Raw genomic sequence first — 12,309 nt, 5'->3', positions numbered from 1 at the left:
TTATTAAAACACACGGCTGTGGTGTGACCACTGCCCTGATTTTTGGATACAAGCAGACAAAAGTCCTGGACGTTTGAGTCGTTTTTTTAAAGACAGGCATTTGTGTTTGGCTTGTGGCAAAGATCAAGGGGGAGGGGCTCACCGAGAGTAGGGGGTCTTTGTCAATGTCGGTGGACAGTCACAGCTGTTGTTTCAACAAATTGACCCTGAAGGCCCCAACCCCAAAGTATGATGGCTACAGGTACAGTACCACAATCATGCACTGATCATGGTGCAACATTTTATGACAACTCTGTGCTGATTCACAAAATAAAGGTTTGTTTCCCACAAAAACACCCTGGAGAAGTTTCTTATGCTTAGGGTGGCAGGTTGCGAGTTAATAGTTATTAAGAAGCATGAAAGGAAAGATCGAAGTGGTTCATGTTTAGTTGTTTATTGTGAGCATGATTCTCATCCACTTTATTATCCCGCAGGGGAAATCAGTCACCCAGAGTTAAGGTTACAGCTTACATTTGAGTATAAGAAAACGTACTGTAGTCAATCATGCTCTCTTCCTGACTTTTACACACAGTTTGTTCTTAAAACCATCATATGTCCTTTACATGTATAAACCATGTATATGAGGACAGTGTACATAGCAGTCATGGCCAACTTAAGCAGATCAATGAGCAGGACTCTTAACATTTTTCTATATTTGCATTCCTTTATGTAACTCAAAGTCTTTCTTCTACTGGTGGTGGTAAATTGTATGTTAACAACCAAACAAAACAGGTATTATTTTCCGTTTGTTAGTAAACTGCGTTAACAATAATATGACATCATCAGCCGATATAGAAGTCAAGTAGCAATGGCTTATGTCGTGACGCAAGTTATGGAGGGCTACTACAGTAGGCTATCCAACACATTCTGATAAAAGGGACTGTCGGCAATAATCCTCTCCGTCTGAAATAACTATGAGCATAGAGTGCTATTTAAAAAGAATAAATGATTTATTGTCTGCGTTTGTAGTGGTTACTGTTTGTATTTGATCAGGACTGACATCAATTTGTGTGTTGTTGTGTAGTTGCTTTCCAGTGAGTGTGTCGGCGCTGCAGTCAGCTCTCTACCAGTAGGGGTGTGGAGGGCAGCAGAACGTTGCTATTATGTTACCACAACACTCTGGTCCGTCGCCATTTTCATAGCGCTTTTTCTAAGGACAACGAACCCAAATCGTGTACTAGCCAGGGGAGCCTCGCCAATCGACACGGGAAGAAAATCCCCCCGAGAAAAGCTATCAATGGCCTCTTTCACACATTCTTCCCTATAGGTATCATTCTGCCGGTACCGTCTTATGTGTTGTTGCCGTTATAATTTGATGTGCCACTCCGTCGTCGAACGGAAAAGACCAGTTAAGCTAACGTTGCTAGCAATAATTATGGTCGGGGATGGCCTCTCTCTGATGAAGACGCAGCGCATGCTAGACAAAAATACGCCATTCGTTCGGGTCATAATCGGATATATAAGAAGCCGAACGCGAAGATCAGGATCAGATGAATATACAAAAGTCTTGTAATTTTAGCCGACGTCCGTTAGTAGACGTATGATTCGGATGGGACTATCTTTCTTTGGGCCTGCCACTGGTAGAAGAAGTATGAAGCTAACCGGTAGCCACAGTGGGAGCTAACGCCATAATGCGTGGTATGGTAGGGCTATTAGCTGAAGCTATGCTCCGTCGTGGGGCGGTGTCGCTGCTGGGAAATAAAAGCCGATCTACAAGCTCACAACGCTTCGCGCCCGCGACGCGTTGTGAGCTTGTAGATCGGCTGCCTTCGACACCGCCGTACGACAAAAAATATAAAACCAAGCTTTAACGTTAGCTAAAGAAGCTACGAGCGGCCACTACTTCAGTTCAGTACGTTTAGTTGGTTCGTCACACAACAACGTCGTTCGGTGCAGTGAGGTCAATGCGCGCAACAACAACAACCCAAAGCCTTCTTCTTCAATGTACCAAACCACCGTCTTTGCGGATTTAAATAACGCGTTGTCTCGCCGTTAAGCCGACGGGGCTGTATATTTCATTCACTAAAGTTGAAGTTACGACGAGTCGGCATGGATTGGGCAGGGGAGACAGAGGGGTGAGATAGCTGCCTGTGCCCAAATTGAGGAGATCCCCTCCCCCACGTTTGCAGCATTTGAACCGCACACATACAGCCTGAATCTAAATTAAGTAATCGCGAAACGTCAGTCTTGTTTATAACAAAACAAACGGGCACGGTCGAGTTTCACGGCGAGCTGTTAAATGTGTTAATACGTGGCAGCAGGTCTAACCTGTACATATTTGTGGACATTATGGCGATTTGATGCAAAGCATTTAAGACTACAATGTTCTCCCTAGTACAGTGTAGACAAATGGTTAAGAAGACAGTGCTGGTCATCTAACTCGGAGCAGATTTAAACAACCATTTTGTTTACATTAAGGCTATTACACAGCTCGTTGTCCTCTGGCGTTGTAACGTACAGTCAGTGGCATTGTCTGAAAAGAAATGTCTACTCTGAACGGAAATAATGCACTATGTTCGTGGTGAGCAGAACAAGGGGGGGGTCTGACTGGGGCATATGATCATATCTAACCGAGATGTCATGTTTTCACGCCAAGGTGCTGGTGTACCATTATCATAAACATGCTTGTTTTGAGTGTTTAGCAGCTGTGGTTTGCACGGGGCTGGGTGTAGGCTATGTATACACAAAAATAACTTACGCCGATTAATTGGCTGGAAAATAAAGCTAGTTAGTTTAGCTGACAAGCGAGATGTTTTCAACACAACGACTACAACAAAACATTTGAAATTCGAGCGCTATAATGGCCATGAATGCCACCACGTCAAACATACTGGATAATTTAAACCTGAAATGCACCCTGTGGTATTTGAAACAGCATCCAAACAAGGGGAACATAACGTCTTAGGGCACATCTACTGTTAAGTCTGTTACTCACTGTGTTGATCATGGCAGAGGCATGAAACTGCCCCTTTCATTACATAGCAGCCAGATAACTGAACCCAAATTGAGCACATTTGTTCATTCACATAACATTTGCTTTACACAAACAAAAAAAATAGAGATTGCTGCTTTAACACGGAGTGTAAAATGGACATGGGGGTCCATTCCTTGAAACTAGGGAGTTAAATTAACAGCCGGATGTATTGTTTAGCTATGCTCGCAGGCGAGTTTTGTTTTATATGAACTATTGCAGAGCCCAAATACTTCTCTTAAGCCATCGCTGATGATTGCTAACGTGTGACGTCTAATGTAATGCAACACACTCAGCCCTTATTCACTTTATGTCAGGCTAATGGCAGCTAGCTAGTAGCATGCGCTAGCTAGCCAGCCAGCACTGTTCTGGTCGCATCACGTTAGAGCCAACCTTACCCCAAACAACAACCACTAGCAGTGAGTTTGTTATTACATGTTCATTTATCATTTATAGTCGATTCTGGTTGGTGGTATTAAACTCCCAGCAGCTCTTATCAGACCGGCTAATGTTGTGTGTCCTGAGACTAGCCAGCAGCATCAACATGATCTGCTTGACCAAGTAACAACTAAGCCAAAGTAGCTTGCATTTAGATGTAATTAACGTCCAACTGGAGGTCTACTCACCGTTTATGTCCACTGTTGAAAAGTTTAATGAAGAATTAGGGGGAGCTGGGTGAGACCCCCGTCGCTTTTCCACACAGCCTCCACAACCAAAACAATACTTCTGTCCACACACTGCGGATCACCAACAACGTTTCAAAACGTTCGGGGGGGGGGGCTTAGTTCTTGTCCCGTCAAAGATACCTCTCCTGTCAAAATCAATTCTCCGGCGTTGACGGGGTTTCCAGCTGGGACTTTTTTGCGAGTCAATTCCGAACCGTTTAAAATTGTGCCCTACCTTAGCTACGCCGACTGTTGGAAATTAGATCCCCTCTCTCTAACCCAGTCTCTTTTCCCCTTTGCAAAAATGGCGGCCCTGGCAGGACTGCCGAACTCCGCCTCCTGCACGAGCCCCCCTCCTCCCTCCCCGGCCACCGATCGCAGTCCCCGCCTCCACATGCTACGGGGTTACCGGGCCGAATTTTACAGGGGCGCCGGCCGTGGTTCGTCCATGTTAAAGGGGATGGATGGATGGATGATGCGTGTTCACGTTCATGTCATGATGCCCCGACTTCTGGGTTTTATGCTCGGTCGTAGGACGAAAATAGCCGAACATAGCCGACCTAAAATATGGAACGCCCTACCAACAGCCGTTAAGAAATGTTAATCCCTAGACTCCTTCAAAACCACTCTTAAAGAGTAGCCTACTTATGGGCGGCTCCCACTCCCGCTCACCTTTTTCCATACATAGCCTACTGTATGGACTATATATATATGATGATTTTTTTTTTTTTTTAGAAGTGTATAGCTATTTGTAGCCTACATTAAATGTTCTGATGAATTGAAAATGGAGGACTGTAAACCAGTCTTAGTGCTTTTTTCTGGTTGTTTTTGTATTGACCTGTACATTCGTTGAAATATACCCATTCTACATAGACTACTGTGAATACAATTGTTCAATCAATGAAACCTGTAAGCTCACAACTGCGCTTGTAGATCGGCTATTTTCGGCACTACTGTCGCACAGCGAATTATACACCAGGCAGTCCCTGTTGTCTATTTGCAAATTATTGATTGATTTAATATTTTATTAGACAGAAATGCTAAACAGTACAAGTCAAAGTCAAACACTAAATAGTCTAAAAGGAACACCAAAAAAGTCCTTGTTTCCATTTGGTCTAGATATCCAATTCATCAACATATAAGAAATAACACCAGAAATTCAAAAACACTATATACAGAGTAAGAAAGGGTGGGGATATATCTCATGCCCCCCCTGCTATCTCAGTTTTGTGATGTCATAATTATCATTAGGCCGATATACACAAGTGTCTTAATTTCAGTAGGCTACAGTTTTGTTGTTTAGGGAATTGTAAAACCACACCTCTGGTCTGTTCTGTGTGCAACAAAGTTAAAATAGCCCATTAGTAGCCTATTATTACAATTTATAGCGCCCTTGTGAAGTGGCTTACAACAAGAAAAATTCGGGTAGTCAGCAAAACTAACTTTTTGGGGCTGTTTGTGCAATTCTCTGTTTTGTGAAAATTCTCTGTAGTGACTGGACTGTCCCCCCACACCTGCACGCAGGGCATTTTGTAGTGTATAGTGTTTTTGATTATCAAAATCAAAATGAATATGTTGAGTAGCCTACCTAAAGCAAACAATATCCTATTCGGTACTACTACGCTACTAGGTAGTAAGCTCTTATGTAACCCCTTACAAAGGGAGGCAGTGTTTTTCTTATTGAACTGACTGTTTTGAGGGGGGCAGTCTATAAAACACCGCCTAACAAGAGAAATCATGGGATAAAATACGGACGAACAGAACGGAAGATATAGGCTACTGAAAACAGCAGCAATCTGCACCACATCACTGGTGTGGTCATGCATGCACGCTTGAACTGTACAAAGTACAAATCCATATGTACACAACACAATTAAACCAACAATTCAACCAAACAAGCCTGGGTGGGTGGTGATGGCTGAAACTATTTCAAAATATTTGACATTGAAACAATTACTTCAAACAAAGCTGCAGGTTTGTTTTACTTAGTTTAAAATAAATCATCTGCCGAGCGCGCACCGCCGAGCGCCGACTGCCGCCCGCTGCATATAAGCGAAATCCCTTTTGACATCATCTGCTGAGGTGTGTGTGTCTGTGTGTGTGTGCATGCGCGCGTGCGTGTGTGTGTGTGTGTGTGACTGTGTGTGAGAGAGGCGCTCTATTCACATCACTTGTTCCGTTTGGGCTGACCCTCCCCCACACCCCCCCCCCCCACACACACACACGCGCGCTCGCACCCACAGACGCTGATCCTGTCTCTAAACCGCATCCCCTCGCGCATGCGCACCTTCAACCTCTACCCTACACTACGCTACGCTGCTGTGTGTTTGGTTTTTGCCGTCAGGTTTTAAAGGTTTTTTGGACGGAGTTTAGATGGACAGAGTCAGAGGCTCAGAGCACAGGCCACCTTATCCTTCAGTTCAGTTCGTTCGCACATAGCAAGATTAGCAACAACGGCAACAATGATCATATAAAGACCACGGAAAGGCAGCATTTTTCATTCACGGGTCCAGAGGATATTATGACCATGGTGCGTGCGTGGTGGTGATATTACAACCAAGTCTTTCTTTCTTTATTTCTTTTTTGTTGTTATTCTGGTCTCGGTTTATTATATGGGATGCAATGGGTGAATATCTCAATTTATGTGTAGTCGCTCTGCCGTATGCTATGTACATTACATAGCCCTAAAACCAATTGATGCATGAATTCGTTTTTTTCTTTTTTAGAAATGGTTGGCTTCTGGTGACATCATTTGGATAGAATTTGTGGGCGGGTTCTGAGCTGCGAGGGGAGAGGGGCGCAACCGGAGATCTGACTGTCTGTGGAGCAACGCACGCAGCTCAGCTCAGAGAGAGAGACGCCATTAGATATAACAGTGTAGTTACATTAACATTAGCGCACATTTCATGGTGAAAAAGGTAAACCATACTTTCAATTTGTCAGGATACCAACACGACGATTGTTCTCTTTCTCATGTGAGATTATTTCCCTGCTCCCCCCTCCCCCTTTCAACCTAAAAAAAAGCAACACCATTGCGTTTTTTTAAAGAAACTATTAACTGTGTAGCAGTCGGGTAGAAGATGGCGTCGAAATCGACAGTGGTACGCCACCCAGTGTTGCCAGATTGTGTGAGAGAAATAAAGCGTCTCCTATATGGATGCATCATATCTCTGACAGAAAATGCACAATCTTTTTATAGTTTCACAAAATAGTATTACCCAAAGTGTTAATGTAACACAGCTCTGTTTACACCTTTATTTAATTCCTATTTATATCCCAATATTTATTTGTAAATACATTGTGTTATTTTAATTGTCTTGTTCCACTTCTGCTTTGGCAATGTAAATGACAAATGTACGTTTTCTCATACCAATAAAACTCCTTTGAATTGAATTGAAATAAGCGGCCAGGTCTACGAAAACAAGCCCAAAACTACCGACTTCTACAAGCTTAGATGCTATTCTATGCTAACAGAAAATCGTGGAAAAAGGTTGAAATGTGGTCAATATGTTTTTGAAACATTTTAACAATACAAATCTGGTATGGCCCTGACACACAACAAACACAATATAAAAACTGCAACCCGCAACTACCAATATTTACAAGCAACTTTACAGAAAAACAAGTCCAAAGTTTCTTATAATACGCAGACATGGCAACAACGGACACACCACCAAGGCAAGCGCGCGTCCGTGGGTAGCGCCGTCGGCGCGCCACCGACAGGACAGGGTCTTATCTCTAGCAGCGCGTTTCCTTTCCTGGCTCGATTGACTGAAAAGTATCGCATATATTTTGTGTGTACATTTTTTAAAGCAGTTAAATAGACAAATTAAGACTTTCTTTTTTTAAACTTGGTGCTTATCAATGCTTATCTTAGGCTATATCTATAATGTGTACAGTGTACACACACATTCTGAAGCTGTTCTTAATATTATTAAAACAACACTGTCTGTCTGTCGTTTGTTCCCATTCTAGTAGCACAAGCACTTGAATTCTCACTGCCACAGTTCCATTGGAATGTCAGTGTTTCCCCTAAAAAGCATAAAAGGGCGTAATAACATTAAAAGCATGTTATAAACTAAAGTCAAGAACACAACCAATCAAATGGCCCCTTAAAATCCCCGTTCATAAGAATTTACAACTTGGCCTTTGACCCCCTCTAGAGGACGAAGTATGGAGAACAATTGAATTAGTTATATAACTAATAAACAATATTTAATGACAGTATTTCATATCTATAACAACGCAATGTATTCACAGGGTTAGGTTTGAGTTGCCAAGCTCGGCAACTCAAACCATGGCAAGTAGCATGGCAAGTAGGGTGACCGGATCCAAACTGTTCATTTGAGGGACAGAAGTATCGCTTAAATGCCTTGATGATAGCCTATTGGCTATCATTTATAAACTCCCTTGGTGTCTCACATTTTGTTTTAAAATCATGCTTTATTTTTATGCTATTTTAACAGGCTTAAAAACACATCTCGCAGGAAGAGACAATGAGAGAGCTTTACAACAGAAGGCCAACTATTAGGGGACGAACTATTAGGGCATTTGAACACTGATGCAATTGCCTGCCAGTCACAATGTGGGTCTCAATATGTAGGACGCCTGAAAAGTCTTGGAAATGAGGGACTGTCCCACGCAAAGAGGGACGTCACATCTGGTCATCCTAATGGCAAGTAGAAGTCCACATATATTCCACAGCTTTTATTAGAGTGCAACCAAATGGAAATGCACCTATTCCCATCTATGAGCCAAACGTTATCATCATCATGAGTTATAGATTGTTTTTTGCCAGTTAAAAAAAAAAAAAAAAGCCTATTCAAACCGTTGCTATTTGTGGATTGCTTTGTAATATTATATGATCATTGGCTGGGGGGAAAAATAAATAAATCTCTAAACTGACCACACGAGGGCGTAGTTTCACTCACTTATTTCTTTTTTTAAGTCTCTAAATAGCTCCTGGACGTCACAACCACGGCCAATCGGAACAGAAGACACTGGCCAGTCCTTGTTATTTGACCAATCATAGTTCTGGTTGCATCGGGGGGCATTTATTGACAAGGGGAAGGTGACATTAGGACGGTTCCCTTCTCTCGTTTTTACAATAACGTTTGTAAGAAGAAGAATATAGTTCCCTAAAAAAACACCACCACCATGGCGTCTTTAGGAAGGGCCATGGGAGTCCTTCGAGCTGGGACGCAACTCTTCCGACGTGGGCCACAAAAAATAGTAACTAGAAGGTACGTGTTTCCATTAAAGCTATCTAGCTTAACTTAGCATGCTAGCATGCTGTGATCTTACACAGCAATAATATAACTTAACTTATTACATCAGTCAAACTAGCCTGCTAAGATTAAGACTAGTACATAAAATACATAGTTAACAAATGATCATTATTCTTATGGAGCAAATACAGTGCACACTACAGCACTGTGGCTTTCAACCCTGTTCATATCAAGGTCCATTAGTTATTGTTTTTGGCTATAGAAGTGTATATTTGTACCTATCTAAATGTTATGATGAATTAAACATGGTGGACCCTATTGCAAACGAGTGTAATGCTTTATGGTGTCGTCCACAGTTAACAGTTTTGTATTGAGTTGTGCTTGAAATGTACTGCAATTCTCCAATCTGTTAATACATAATTCAATCAATCAATTTGGCATCAATTTGAGCCACGGACCACCATTTGATGAGATTTAGCCTCTCAGAGCCAATACTGTCTATTTTGTTGTCGTTGGATAAGATTTTGTCCCAATAACATGCTGTATTGATGTTGGTACCATATGAGATAACAGGCAAACGTTGATCAAAATAACAATTCTTCTACATTCTCATTGTTTAGACATCTTGTAAATTAACAGATGTTTAACAACAATGTTCTCTTGAGTGTAACATGAAACCAAATGGGTTTCATGTTACTCTCAAGATTTGAAGATCTAATAAGGGTCCATTTGGTTACCAACTCTCAATCATTTAGCTGGGGACCACCTGGAACCCCCTCAAGGACCACTGGTTGTAACCCACTCTACTAGAGTCACATTTCGTACTTTTGTATTGTATTGTAAAATATGTTATGTTTTATGCCAGGGCTGGTGGTGGACCACACATAGAGCCCCAGTACAGGCAATATCCACAACTGACCAAGCACCAGCAGATCCAGTCAGAAATCCTTAGTGGTGCCATGTGGTTCTGGATCCTCTGGCACTGCTGGCATGATCCCGATGCTGTGCTGGTGAGTGAGTTACGTCTAGACTCTAGATGTATATTGTGCCAGTGTTGTTTACCTGGCTATATGCATTGTGTGGGGGGAGCCCGCACACAATCATGACCAGTATGATTTTTAGTAGGCAGCTGTGCTGCAGGCCAAAAAAAGGCAAAATCACAAATGTCATGCATGCGATGTGAAAGCTCCCTCCCACACTATCAGCTTCTGGCTAGGGCAGACGTGTGTGTGTGTGTCAGAGAGAGACAACCCTCTTCGTGAGATTTCTGATTTAAATTACAAACTCAACAAGATTGCACCTCTAGGGACAGGTTATCCTATCCAAAATCTGTTAAAATAGGTTATGAGAATCTTTGATGTGATGCCACAATTATTTTAAGTCCTTTTGCTGCGTTTTACACCAGCATCACCTGTGTGCAAAGTTGTTTAGGCCTAGTAGCCTCTGGGGATCGCTCGTTTTACAGAATTTCAATGTCATGCCGCATGCGCACCATCTGTTAAATTGCACAAGCTGTCGCCTGTAGATGTGCAATATTGGCGAGTTTGTCATGAAATCAGAGCAGCCTTTTCTATCTCATGAAGAGGGCTGTCTATGGAAGGAATTGCAACTTTCATATCCTTTATCACAAGAAACTAGGCTGACCTATACAAATGTTATATTAAATGTACAGTCAGTGCCACTGTGACTTGGCATCCCATCCATCAAAGTAGCTACCATATATGTTCTACTCTGTGACATGTAATGCCAGATCTTTAAGTTGTGACTCTGTAAGTCTGTATTGACAGACTTAATCACTGTCATTTCCTTCCCAGGGTCACTTTCCATGGCCCGATACCTCCGCATGGACAGATGAGGAACTAGGGATCCCACCAGATGATGCTGAGGAAGATGAAGACTAGTAAAGTTCCAGAAGGTGACCTGTTCCTCCCTTAAGACATCTAAAGTTTCTAAACATGTATTTTCGTTCATACAGTTATCGATTATACAAAGGAATTAGCCCTTCGCTAAGACCCCAACCCGTCCTTGTCCATTAGGCACGTTAGCAATGGTTACTAAGAGGAGCAAGCTTTCCTTCTCACCCATTGAGATTTCTCCATATAAATAATTTCAGTACCAAGAGCTTCAAAATGTCTACTAAATCTAGTCAACCATGCCTGCAGTACATTATTTCAATGAATTAGAAATGCAAGGAAATGTTAGAGGGAGAAACGGTATCCAACTCAATCAACTTTAACCACCATCCAATATAATGCACAGTAAGACTACAGTGATTAGTATTATTGCCATCACGTGGGTGGCTGTCGTGTAACTTTCCCGACGTGTGTTCAACAACACAGCCACATGCAAAATATCACTGACAGCTATGAAGTGACGAAAGCTTGCCATCCTTAGCAACGGTTGCTATTGCTAAACTATTTGGATTGGCATGTCGCTTTAGTGTTGATGGGTTAAATTCAAGCTACCAGAATCATCCATTTCATCACAAGGGTTTTAATGAAAGAATTTGTAGTTGATCGAGCATGCACTGCACTAGTCTTGCACAATATATATTTTACTCTTATAATGCATTCATCTAATCAGTTTGTCATTTACAGATCACCGTCTGGGTTCCAGGGTGCTGAGGATGTCTTTCTGGAATTCATCAGAAGCCGCTGAAAGGCGTTGTTGTACATAGACCAATAAAATTGTGTTTATTCTAATCTGTCTGTGTAATCACCATCATAATTCTAAAATGTGAAGAGCCAGGCAAGCAGTTACTTAGGGTTAATTTAACCATAAAAAAAAGTCTACTAATAAATAGTTTACATTTTATTTACAGGCATTTTTTTTAAATGCAGAAACAATATGCAATGCATTAAGTAACAGTGTCACAGTTAGCCAGTGTTTGTATACTTAAATCATAAGCTTTCTAAATCTGAAAACAAACCATTCCAAGAATCGGCACACAACACAAAATGCCAAGAGATCTCCATATAAAAGCAACAGTCAGGGACCAGATCCTGTACAATGAACACTACAACGTAAACCCTGCCTGCAGGCTAGCTCCTGTGTTTTCAATGACTGGACATGCAAAGAATTGGAAGGTGTGTAAGTGTAGTGTAAATCAGTCTGGCAATGTGATCAATACTTATTTTATGTCTGAATGGTGCATTAATACTAATAGTGGGTTCTTTGAGTCAGGATTATGTGAAATGCCTCATTAGGGATCACAATCACTCAGGTTAGGCCTGTCGATTACTTTTGCATAATTGCCAATTGTTTCCATACAATTTCTTTATTTAAAATAATTTACCCAGTGCAATTTGTGATTACATAGCCTAAAGGCAAACAAATACAAAAAAACTTTGTAATCGTGACAGGCCTAACTCAGGTCATGTGCACCACGACAACCTGAGCAAAGCTT

General features: G+C 41.7%; 2 protein-coding genes across 5 annotated transcripts in view; one reads left to right on the top strand and one right to left on the bottom strand.

Moving 5' to 3' along the window:
• kmt2e (lysine (K)-specific methyltransferase 2E) overlaps window positions 1-3,949 on the bottom strand; it is a 51,568-nt gene extending 47,619 nt beyond the window's left edge. For all 4 annotated transcript variants that reach the window (XM_079493799.1, XM_079493798.1, XM_079493800.1 and 1 more), the window contains exon 1: window positions 3,637-3,949. The gene's annotated coding sequence lies outside the window, so the exon portion shown is untranslated. The remainder of the gene's footprint in view (window positions 1-3,636) is intronic.
• A 4,716-nt stretch (window positions 3,950-8,665) lies between these two features.
• On the top strand, window positions 8,666-11,611 carry ndufb2 (NADH:ubiquinone oxidoreductase subunit B2). Its single transcript, XM_079493807.1, has 4 exons — window positions 8,666-8,918; window positions 9,769-9,913; window positions 10,718-10,818; window positions 11,501-11,611. Exons 1-3 carry the CDS (start codon window positions 8,833-8,835, stop codon window positions 10,802-10,804), a joined length of 318 nt encoding a protein of 105 aa, XP_079349933.1. The 5' UTR covers window positions 8,666-8,832; the 3' UTR covers window positions 10,805-10,818; window positions 11,501-11,611.
• Window positions 11,612-12,309: the final 698 nt, after the last annotated feature.

The sequence above is a fragment of the Electrona antarctica genome (genome assembly GCF_951216825.1).
Source record: "Electrona antarctica genome assembly, chromosome: 23".
Taxonomy (NCBI): Eukaryota; Metazoa; Chordata; class Actinopteri; order Myctophiformes; family Myctophidae; genus Electrona; species Electrona antarctica.
Note: the sequence above shows the minus strand (reverse complement) of the source record. Positions and strands in the feature narration are given on the sequence as shown.